Consider the following 12,415-nt stretch of genomic DNA (forward strand, 5'->3'; position numbering starts at 1 on the left):
TCAATTTTCCTGCAGCTCCTTTTCAAAAGTGTTCATTACCAATAATTGCTTTAGCCTAGAGGATACAACAGGTGAGGCAGGGAGGCTGTAAACGTCTATGGTTTGAGAATAAGTACTATCATGCCCATTAGGATAGAGAAAGACAGACAGAGAGATTGACATGTAGGGAGTAAGGACTAGTAGAAGAATGGTGAAGGGATAGGGGAGCGACTATTGTGGAACTGGTAGTTGGCATTGTACGTACTACGTTAAGCCCTGATGTGCCAAGCCCCAACAATCTAACCGAAAAAAAAATTGTTGCCAGTGCCCTTTAATGAAGGGCAACTCTTACTTTGCTCAGTTCTTCTCACAGATCATCCCTGGCCATTTGTTTCTACAGATGGACAGGTAGCCCCCCATCATAACACAACACGATAAGTCAGGCAATTCTGCCACCCTCCTAGGAGTCAACTGGAAATTCCCATGAAGTGCAGCTGAAATCAGAAACTCAGCCATGTGATGTGCTGGGGAATTGGGCCAGTTCTTAGCAAATAAAATTTAACTTGGGGTGAAAAAAATGGTAGTGTTACGCACATGGGCAAAACAAATGCTAAACATTCATACAGCCTACAGGGAAAAGAATTAAAGCCAATGGAAAGAGATCCAGATGTTTTTAGTGCATCAATCACTAAAGATCCATGATTAATGCCATGAAGTTATAGTTAAAGTGAACAGAGTCCCAGGACACATTTATAGGACAATTCACTACAAAATAAAGCATACCAATTTGTCCTTGTACAAGACCAAGGTTAGGCTTCAGTTAGAATCCTGCATCGAGTTTTGGTCTCCTCACACAGTGGGAGAAAATGAGGCTTTGAAAAAAGCGCAGAGGGCCACATCCCTGTCTGGATTAAAAATAAAAAGGGGAAGGTAGCTCAACTGTGGCTGACAAGGGAAATTAGGGATAGTGTTAAATCCAAGGAAGAAGCATATAAATTGGCCAGAAAAAGCAGCAAACCTGAGGACTAGGAGAAATTTGGAATTCAGCAGAGGAGGACAAAGGGTCTAATTAGGAGGGGGAAAATAGAGTATGAAAGGAAGCTTGCAGGGAACATAAAAACTGACTGCAAAAGCTTCGATAGATATGTGAAGAGAAAAAGATTAGTGAAGACCAACGTAGGTCCTTTACAGACAGAATCAGGTGAATTTATAATGAGGAACAAAGAAATGGCAGACCAATTGAACAAATACTTTGGATCTGTCTTCACTAAGGAAGACACAAATAACTTTCCGGAAATACTAGGGGTTCGAGGGACTGAAGGAAATCCTTATTAATCAGGAAATTGTGTTCGGGAAATTGATGGGATTGAAGGCCGATAAATCCCCAGGGCCTGATAAGTACTCTGGGATGCAGCCTAAGGAAGTGGCCCTAGAAATAGTGGATGCATTGGTGATCATTTTCCAACATTCTATTGACTCTGGATCAGTTCCTATGGACTGGAGGGTAGTTAATGTAACAGCACTTTTTAAAAAAGGAGGGAGAGAGAAAACGGGGAATTATAGACCGGTTGGTCTGACATCAGTGGTGGGGAAAATGTTGGAATCAATTATTAAAGATGAAATAGCAGCGCATGGATTTATGAAAGGGAAATCATACTTGACAAATCTTCTGGAATTTTTTGAGGATGTAACTAGTAGAGTGGACAAGGGAGAATCAGTGGATGCAGTATATTTGGACTTTCAAAAGGCTTTTGACAAGGTCCCACACAAGAGATTGGTATGCAAAATTAAAACACATGGTATTGGGGGTAATGTATTGACGTGGATAGAGAACTGGTTGGCAGACAGGAAGCAGAGAGTTGGAATAAAAGGGTCCTTTTCACAATGGCAGGCAGTGACCAGTGGGGTGCCAAAGGGTTCACTGCTGGGAACCCAGCTATTTACAATATACATCAATGACTTAGATGAAGGAATTGAATGTAATATCTCCAAGTTTGCAGATGACGCTAAGCTGGTTGGCGGTATGAGGGGGATGCTAAGAGTCTGCAGGGTGACTTGGACAGGTTAGGTGAGTGGGCAAATGCATGGCAGATGCACTATAATGTATGTTCTATATGGAGCAAGAAACTTAACTGGATTATAAAATGCTTCTCAAATACTATATTGGTTTATGTATTATGGGAATGTAAAAGTAGGTGATCAGCTTTGAAATAGAGCCAGTTACAGTGAGAAGAAATAATGAAATTATCTATAATCTATTTGGACAAATTGTTGATTTTGGAGGCTTGCTGGTTGACTTACCAGTATGTCTATATTTAAATATATATATGATTTCAGCAAGATTTGATATCGGCTGCAATGGCAAGTATAGGGTTTCATTGACGCCATCCATTAGGATTTTTGTGTTTTTTAAATATTGCTTACTAATTTTGATTGGGTAGCCTTTTTAAATAACTGATATTTACAAACACTATAATGTGGATAAATGTGAGGTTATCCACTTTGGTGGCAAAAACAAGATGACAAAATATTATCTGAATGGTGACAGATTAGGAAATGGGGAGGTGCAACGAGACCTGGGTGTCATGGTAAATCAGTCATTGAAGTTTGGCATGCGGGTACAGCAGACGGTGAAGGAGGCAAATGGCATGTTGGCCTTCATAGCTAGAGGATTTGAGTATAGGAGCAGGGAGGTCTTACTGCAGTTGTACAGGGCCTTGGTGAGGCCACACCTGGAATATTATGTTCAGTTTTGGTCCCCTAATCTGAGGAAGGACGTTCTTGCTATTGAGAGTGTACAGCGAAGGTTCACCAGATTGATTCCCGGGATGGCAGGACTGACATATGAGGAGAGACTGGATCAACTGGGCTTGTATCCACTGGAGTTTAGATGAATGAGAGGGGATCTCATAGAAACATAAAATTCTGACGGGATTGGACAGGAAGAATGTTCCTGTTGCTAGGGAGTTCCAGAACCAGGGGTCACAGTCTAAGAATAAGGGGTAAGCCATTTAGGACCGAGATGAGGAGAAACTTCTTCACTCAGAGCGTGGTTAACCTGTGGAATTCTCTACCACAGAAAGTTGTTGAGACCAGTTCGTTAAGATATATTCAAGAGGGAGTTCGATACAAGAACATAAGAATTAGGAACAGGAGTAGGCCATCTAGCCCCTCGAGCCTGCTCCGCCATTCAACAAGATCATGGCTGATCTGGCCGTGGACTCAGCTCCACTTACCCGCCCGCTCCCCGTAACCCTTAATTCCCTTATTGGTTAAAAATCTATCTGTGACTTGAATACATTCAATTCGCTAGCCTCAACTGCTTCCTTGGGCAGAGAATTCCACAGATTCACAACTCTCTGGGAGAAGAAATTCCTTCTCAACTCGGTTTTAAATTGGCTCTCCCGTATTTTGAGGCTGTGCCCCCTAGTTCTAGTCTCCCCTACCAGTGGAAACAACCTCTCTGCCTCTATCTTGTCTATCCCTTTCATGATTTTAAATGTTTCTATAAGATCACCCCTCATCCTTCTGAACTCCGAGTAAAGACCCAGTCTACTCAATCTATCATAAGGTAACCCCCTCATCTCCGGAATCAGCCTAGTGAATCGTCTCTGTACCCCCTCCCAAAGCCAGTATATCCTTCTTTAAGTAAGGTGACCAAAACTGCACACAGTACTCCAGGTGCGGCCTCACCAATACCCTATACAGTTGCAGCAGGACCTCCCTGCTTTTGTACTCCATCCCTCTCGCAATGAAGGGCAACATTCCATTCGCCATCCCGATTACCTGCTGCACTTGCAAACTAACTTTTTGGGATTCATGCACAAGGACCCCCAGGTCCCTCTGCACCTCAGCATGTTGTAATTTCTCCCCATTCAAATAATATTCCCTTTTACTGTTTTTTTTCCCCCCCCAAGGTGGATGACCTCACACTTTCCGACATTGTATTCCATCTGCCAAACCTTAGCCCATTCACTTAACCTATCCAAATCTCTTTGCAGCCTCTCTGTGTCCTCTACACAACCTGCTTTCCCACTAATCTTTGTGTCGAAACCTTCCTCCTGTTCTCCCCTCATTCCCAACAACCTCAGAACACTTCCTCCTTGCATTAAAGTAACATTCTCATTGCCAATAAGAGCCATCCTTGTAGCCTGACTGTGGCTGTCCAATTAGTAGCAATCACTGGTGCATTCTAGCTCGGCTGGTGCCGTTTTGAGAATGTGCAAACTGATTTTACTCAGCACATTAAGCAGTCATCAAGAGATTTAAAAACTTTCTTCCCATCAGTCTGAATTGAATTTAAACCCAAGGCAGACAGAATAGTATTGTCACTCAATGAGTCACCCTATGAGTTTTTTTGAAGAATAGAATTTGATGGTCTTAACAAAAAGATGAATCTTTTGTTGTTCACATCACACACCACATACAAATATCAAAAAGGAATGCGACATATTGGCCCCAGTTCACTCAACTGTTCCGCATACAGACGGTCTGTTTGGTACATGTATTCAGGCTGTCGGAAACCCAATGCAACCAGCATTCAGCTACCTTAAACGAGTGAGGCATCATTCTGGTGCTTCAACATTCTGTGCCACAGAATAATAGGATGCTGGTCTATACTCCCGGTTCTCTCACAATGACCTTTCCAAATTTGAATATCCATCCCATCAATGGATGAATGAGTCATCCTAGACTGTTTCCTCTGAAGAGCTAGTGTGAATGGCACTGAGCGGAGATTGAGCACGTCAACTATTTGTTCTCACAGATGGTGTGTGGCATCGAGGGAGATAAATTAAATGGGGGGGAATAAATATTTTAGAGTTGTGAATAATAAAGTGGTGTTTCTATTTCAGTTTTCAGAACAGAGTATGCTAATTTTCGGTACATGAGTACAAATTTGATCTGCAGTCATGTTGAAAAGTGCTCTGAAACACTGTAGAGGCATCTGGAAAAGAATCTGGATAAAATCTGAAGTACACTTCTTTCTCAACTGCGGAATACAAAACCCCCAGAAGGCTTCATGTGACAAGGTTTAGTATTATTTCTGGGCTGTTTCCAGTCGGCAGTTTCTTTGTTCTTTGACAGCTTTCCTAAAATCTTTAATGAAGGAGGAGATCCATTCGAACATTTGCTGCGAGTCTCCAAACTTAACCAAGATGCAATTGTAGAGTTTCTTCATTTCATCACATTGTTTGGTCAAGTGAGACAATTCAGCTTCATACTTTTGAATTACAGACTTCAGCTCTTTGTAGAACTGTCCATCCGAGCTCGTCTTGTTCTTCGGTTTGAAAACTTTTTTGTGCTGAATAATTTTCCCAAATTCATTCTTCAAAACATCTACCTCAGCAATCAGACCCTTAATGGAATCTCCAGGAACATCTTCAAATTCTGTGAGCTCTTGGGGAAAGTTTGCCAAGGCTGGCTCTTGTGACATAATCTGCTCCACAAGAGCATGTAGTAAGGTGAACTTCCTGTACTTCCCCCGCAGCTGGGCCACTTTTGTCAGGGAAGAAAGACAAAATCCTTTTGCCTGGCCTTTGCCAGCATTCGTGTTCAGGTAATTACCAATTGCGAGGAGGTACTCGAGCACAGAAACAAACAGTTTACTGTCCTGCAACTGTGAACATGCCTTGATTTTCTGCTTTATCAGCGGCTGAAGGCCAAAGGGATCAAGGGGTATGGAGAGAAAGCAGGAAAGGGGTACTTGAATGATCAGCCATGATCTTATTGAATGGCGGTGCAGGCTCGAAGGGCCGAATGGCCTGCTCCTGCAGCTATTTTCCGTTTCTGATTAATTCCCAGTTTAAAACACCGTAGTTACTGAGATAGGCTCAAATCTGGGTCTTATATTTCAGAGAAGCATAGACTTTGGGATGATTTGATTGAGATTTATAAAATAATGAAGGAACTAGATTATGTTTCTATAGACTAATTATTTCAACTGAATAGGATGGGAGGGGAGTTGTTTGTAAGTTATGCAAGGACAGAACAGAGAATAATGAACCTGTGGAATAGGTTAGCAACTTTTATGGTGAACACTGATTTGCTGTATTTCTTCCAAGCGAGAGATTGACCTGTTTCTGGCTGCAGTGGCGATCAACTCATACAAGAAGTAGGTATGCTGTTATGCAATTCAGGGCCAATGTGATTTCCTGGACTAGTTTTGATCGCCTAAGGGGAGGAACTTTCCTGTTTATTTGTACCTAATTGGCCCTGGGCTTTCAATCTGGTTTTTCATCTCTCCAGGAGTTTACATGGCTCCGGATGGGTGGGGAATGTATGTATTATGACCCATAAGGCATCACAACTGTGTGGGACATGTTGAAAGGACCAGTAGATCTTTTGATGAAGTTACCAGAAGAATGGCAACATAACAGAACCAAAGCGTGTCAAGGAAAAGCAGAGAAAAAAAAACTTGAGCTAATAATTATTTTGATTCCCATTCTCAAAACACACCTGCAACAGTTTCAAGGTACTTGAATTCAATACTTTATAAAGTAACAAGTTATTTAGCTCTTCACGAGTTTCATACTAAAAAATGCCAAAATTAAAGGAACTTGGACATCTGGAATTCTGGCAATGCAAACATAAACGTACCCATTTCTGATGAAAACAGTTCCTCCAGTACTGGTTTCGATAATTTTGATTTCTTTCCCTCAAAAGGTTTTTCATCATTGCCACATCGATCAACTTTCTCTTTTTGAGAAGTGGCTTTCTTATTCACATTTTTTTGCTGCAATGTTGACCTATGGAAGCAACCAGAACAGCAACTATGAAATTCAAACTTTAGTGAGTTTATTAGTATGAAAATAGTTCATTAAAAAAGTGGTTAGGATTTTGAAAGAAAATGACTAATTGTGGCCATCAAAAAAAAATGTAGGTGGTGGATAATTAAACAAATAAGATGTCAACATGATCAATCTGTGCTCGGGGCAGCACATCTTTGTACTAACTAGCTGCAACATCAGGTTTTGCATTTGTGGTTTCACACAGTGGGAGGTGATAAGAAGATGCAAGTCTAGCTATTTTTATTTATTTTCTTTATCCCACTGCTCATTTTCTAATCAAGTGAGCAACTCATTATCAGAATATCCACTTCCTTGGGAATTAATAAAAATGTTTGTAAATATCAGTTATTTAAAAAGGCTACCCAATCAAAATTAGTAAACAATATTTAAAAAACACAAAAATCCTAATGGATCGCGTCAATGAAACCCTATACTTGCCATTGCAGCCGATATCAAATCTTGCTGAAATCATATATATATTTAAATATACACATACTGTTAAGTCAACCAGCAAGCCTCCAAAATCAACAATTTGTCCAAATAGATTATAGATAATTTCATTATTTCTTCTCACTGTAATTGGCTCTATTACAAAGCTGATCACCTACTTTCACATTCCCATAATACATAAACCAATATAGTATTTGAGAAACATTTTATAATCCAGTTAAGTTTCTTGCTCCATATAGAACATACTGCTCCTGATGTGTAGATTAACTTACTTTACATTAACATGTGTTCTGAACAAAGGCTCCTCAGAAGAGTCAGAATCTGTAATATAGAAGACAAACTTTAAACTATCGTGTGTTTACCAAATGTCAGCTGTCACTCAAGTGGTAGCACTCTCATCTCACAGGCTGAAGCTCCACTTCAGAAACTTGTGCACATAATCTAGGCTAGTACTGCCATCTATTATATGAGGTGTTAAATTACTGACTCATCCACTGAGAAAGATCTCATGGCAGTATCCAAAGACAAGCAGGTGGTGTCTTGGCCAACATCAATTCTTCAACAAAACAGAATGTCTGCTCATTTATCTGCAAATTGATCATCCTTAATGAAAGATTCATTAGTTCATGACCAATGTTCCCTCTAATTTTTGTTTTGGCCCAGGCAGCCCCTATAATTTAGTTGTACAAAATTTCACATAAGCACGGTTTTTCTATTTAAAAGCCGGCTGTGCAGGACCGACAGTTTAAAGGGATTAGTATTCATGATTAACAATATCCCAACAGTGGAAAGTCAAAGGGCTATGGGGGGAGGGGGAGGAATTTAACACAATCACAACCAATAAGGAGGTGGTATTCAGTAAGATAATGGGACTAAAGGCAGATAAATCTCCATGACCTGATGGCTTGCATCCTAGAGTAGCGGCAGGTATTGTGGATGCATTGGTTGTAATTTACCAAAATTCCCTGGATTCTGGGGCGGTCCCAGCAGATTGGAAAACTGCAAATGTAATGCCCCTATTTAAAAAAAGGAGGCAGACAAAAAGCAGGAAACTATAAACCAGTTAGCCTAACATCTATGGTTGGGAAAATGTTGGAGTCCATTATTAAAGAATCAGTAGCAGGACATTTGGAAAAGCAAAATTCGGTCAGGCAGAGTCAGCATGGATTTATGAAGGGGAAGTCATGTTTGACAAATTTGCTGGAGTTCTTTGAGGATGTAACGAACAGGGTGGATAATGGGGAACCAGTGGATGTGGTGTATTTGGACTTCCAGAAGGCTTTGACAAGGTGCCACATAAAAGGTTACTGCACAAGATAAAAGTTCACGGGGTTGGTGGTAATATATTAGCATGGCTAGAGGATTGGCTAATTAACAGAAAACAGAGAGTTGGGATAAATGGTTCATTCTCGGGTTGGCAATCAGTAACTAGTGCAGTGCCGCAGGGATCAGTGCTGGGATCCCAACTATTTACAATCTATATTAACGACTCGGAAGAAGTGATCGAGTGTAACATAGCCAAGTTTGCTGATGATACAAAGATGGGAGGAAAAGCAATGTGTGAGGAAGACACAAAAAACTGCAAAAAGGACAGACAGGCTAAGTGAGTGGGCAAAAATTTGGCAGATGGAGTATAATATTGGAAAGTGTGAGGTCATGCACTTTGGCAGAAAAAAATCAAAGAGCAAGTTATTATTTAAATGGAGAAAGATTGCAAAGTACTGCAGTACAGCAGAACCTGGGTGTACTTTTGCATGAAAGACAAAAGGATAGTATGCAGGTGCAGCAAGTGATCAGGCAGGTCAATGGAATCTTGGCCTTTATTGCAAAGGGGATGGAGTATAAAAGCAGGGAAATCTTGCTACAGTTATACAGGGTAATGCTGAGGCCACACCTGGAATACTGCATATAGTTTTGGTTTCCATATTTACGAAAGGATATACTTGCTTTGGAGGCAGTTCAGAGAAGGTTCACTAGGTTGATCCTGGAGATGAGGGGGTTGACTTACGAGGAAAGGTCGAGTAGGTTGGGCCTCTACTCATTGGAATTCAGAAGAATGAGAGGTGATCTTATTGAAATGTATAAGATTATGAGGGAGCTTGACAAGGTGGATGCAGAGAGAATGTTTCCACTGATAGGGGAGACTAGAACTAGGGGGTATAATCTTAGAATAAGGGGCTGTCGTTTAAAACTGAGATGAGGAAAAATTTCTTCTCTCAGATGGTTATAAATCTGTGGAATTCGCTGCCTCAGAGAGCTGTGGAATCTGGGACATTGAATAAATTTAAGACAGAAATTGACAGTTTCTTAAACGATAAGGGAATAAGGGGTTATGGGGAGCGGGCAGGGAAGTGGACCCGAGTCCATGATCAGATCAGCCATGATCGTATTAAATGGCGGAACAGGCTCAAGGGGCCGTATGGCCTACTCCCGTTCCTATTTCTTATGTTCTTATGCAAGAGGTGGGGATTTTGGCTACAAAAGTACAATAAACCACAAAAAACAAAGATCTTCCCTTCATGCTGGGCAATTGAAATTCTTACCAATGTCAACATAGACAGGAACGACCTCTATTTTCTGCCTTTTATTTCTTGGAGAAACCCTTCTTACGAATTCAGTCAAAGGAGGGTCAGCGCACACATTCTGTACAAGAAAACAAAGTTAATTCAGAATGTCTTTAACTATACAGTATAGTTGAAGAAGTTATATATTCAATATATAGTTATTTCCTGATAAACAATCAGAATGATGATGATAAACCTGCAGTGATTACATCACAATCGTCAATATGTCAGTGTAAATATCATGCATAAAGTCCACTGATAGGTATTGTGCAATCACCAGCCATAGCCAAAAGAAAACACCCTAGAACTCCAAAAATGCAGGTGCACACAAAAACATATGGGAGTGAGTGCAACACTGTGATCTTAATTCAGTCTTCAGAAGACTGTTAAACTGTTTGATACATCATCAGAATTTCATAATGAGATTATTGCCGTGTAATCAATTTGAATATATTTATGTAGCTTAATATTTTTTTTAAAAAAATCTAAATTGATTTTTAAGTTAATATTAAGCTGCACCAAATATACCCAAAGTGATTACACAGCAGTAATCTCATTGTGCGATTGGGAGGTTTTGATGAGTACTCAAAATTTCAGATTATAATTATCACTCTAGAGCGTTAAAAGCCGAGGACAGCCGCCTGTATAAAACTCCTTTCTCTAGTCAGCTTACCTCATATCCGGAGGATACATGCAAGTTGTGAATTTATGAGAATGTGAAAAGGAAAAGGGGAAAAAAAAATAAATGGAATGGTCCAGAAATTGCTGGAAAAGTAACAGCAAGTTCACAGTGCCCGTCATTATTATTATTATTATTATTAGGTAAAAAAACTTTTCCCGTTTTTTCCAGTTAGGAGGAAGATATGCCATGAGCTGCGAATCGCCTCAAATTGCTGGATGATTTGTGCCGCACCGCGGCTAGCTTCCCCATGAAGGTCAAGAAATTGCTGGATTTGCACTGTAATTACGACTGAATCTCACCACTACCATTTAGGGCTGGTATTTCATGTTGTAAAGACATTAATGATGTGATTTATGGTTCTGATATGCTACTCAACCTTGGAGGGAACTATGAAAACTGTGGTAGGTCTCACTTCTGCAGGTAGTAATTTGTTCTTCGAGGTTTTCTTTAAATTAAAATTTCTTTTCTTAGTTTTCCTTTTTGTCTTTTGCCCCCCCCCTCTTTTTGTATCTAATTTGACTCTAATTCACTCCATTTCCTTCTCTGCCGTTTGCTCAGTTTCTTTCTCGATCCTTAAATGTTATTGGTTTAGGAGAAAGACCATTTGACTCAACATTCAGGAGGTCCTAACTGCCCAGTTATCAATTTGCATTTCCAGCAATTTGCGAGGCAAAAAATTCTATCCAAAGGGAGAGGTAAAAAAAAATCTAATTCAAGGCACCAGAGCTGCTCCTGCAATTTCTGGGCCAATAATACCACAAGGTATCAAACAAATTATTGCAGTACCAAAGTGCGGTTTGTGGAGACTCCAGTAGCTACAACTTTCTGGGGTGTATTGTTGCTCTGGGCACAGTTGTCATCTTGCCATAACTGTTTGTAAGAGTTGATCTCAGCTGGAATCTTTTTTGGCGAGACTGTTTAAAAAGATGCAAGATCATAAAAATCAAAATATTTTACTTACACATATATTATCACTTAAATTCACTAATTTTAACAGATTGCTCAATAGCTTTTATTCCATTTAAAAAAATATATAAATCAAATTCCTGTAAACATACAAAATGACAGTGCAGACAATTTCTAGTCCTCTCTCATGTTTAAAAGGCTGTTAATAAGGGATGATTTTAAGCCATTTTTAAATGCATTAAATCAAGACAACTATTAAAATATTCATTTTTAAAACCTTGATTTGAACAAAACCAAGTCATAAAACAGAATTTAAATATGAAGTATTTAAAAAGACAATTTTTGAAACATTAATCAATCTCAACAGCAATTAAGAGCACATCATTTTGGTCATTTAAAGTTTGAAGTCAAAAATGTAAAAATTGACAGCCATCTATTCGTTCTACAAACTAAATAGCCAACTTGGTTTCAAAATACATTTGGAATTGTATTTGTGCAAAAGACTTTATATTTAGAAAATGTACATTGTGTCATCATTTAACATATACAATCAAGGCACATTAAGTAACAAACATCACATTCAAATTGGAATGTGTTAATTTTAATACTTTTAGCTATCTATTTCATAATTCATCTGTAAAATGAGTTCTAAATTTTTTTTATGTATTCCCTCTCAAAAGCTCTGATTCCTACTTCAAAAAGGTGCTACATTTAATATACTTTTTGACTAAGCCTGAAAAAAGCTTGATATTCTATTTAAATAGACTGCCCTTCATTCAAATCATTTTGTTAAAGCACCAAATTTCCATTTTGTTGCTTAATTCAAATTCAAATGTGCAAAAATAAACTTCAACTGATCAGGATAGATGAGCATAAGATATTAATAATCCACAGGATGAACGTTCCTGCATCTCTCCTTCAATTCCATTTCTAAATCCCCCAATGTATTTTTGGTAAGTGGCACAAGATTTTTTTCCTCGCAACATTTCTGGGGTGCTGGGTGAGAACAGGCATCATGAGCTAGATTTTGCACTTTTGTGCAGATC

The 12,415-nt window shown here is 39.3% G+C and overlaps 1 protein-coding gene across 3 annotated transcripts in view; it reads right to left on the reverse strand.

Annotated features, from left to right (window-relative positions):
- The window catches only part of LOC139233819 (breast cancer type 1 susceptibility protein homolog), a 105,655-nt gene that overhangs the window by 71,511 nt on the left and 21,729 nt on the right, over positions 1–12,415 (reverse strand). For 2 of the 3 annotated variants that reach the window (XM_070864369.1, XM_070864368.1), the window contains exons 6-9: positions 11,250–11,377; positions 9,761–9,860; positions 7,490–7,538; positions 6,577–6,725 (exon numbers count right to left, since the gene is read on the reverse strand). In XM_070864369.1, the coding sequence (XP_070720470.1) occupies positions 6,577–6,725; positions 7,490–7,538; positions 9,761–9,860; positions 11,250–11,377 (426 nt within the window). The remainder of the gene's footprint in view (positions 1–6,576; positions 6,726–7,489; positions 7,539–9,760; positions 9,861–11,249; positions 11,378–12,415) is intronic. The other variant, XM_070864370.1, reaches the window with a different exon arrangement.

The sequence above is a fragment of the Pristiophorus japonicus genome, chromosome 21, assembly GCF_044704955.1.
Source record: "Pristiophorus japonicus isolate sPriJap1 chromosome 21, sPriJap1.hap1, whole genome shotgun sequence".
Classification (NCBI taxonomy): domain Eukaryota; kingdom Metazoa; phylum Chordata; class Chondrichthyes; family Pristiophoridae; genus Pristiophorus; species Pristiophorus japonicus.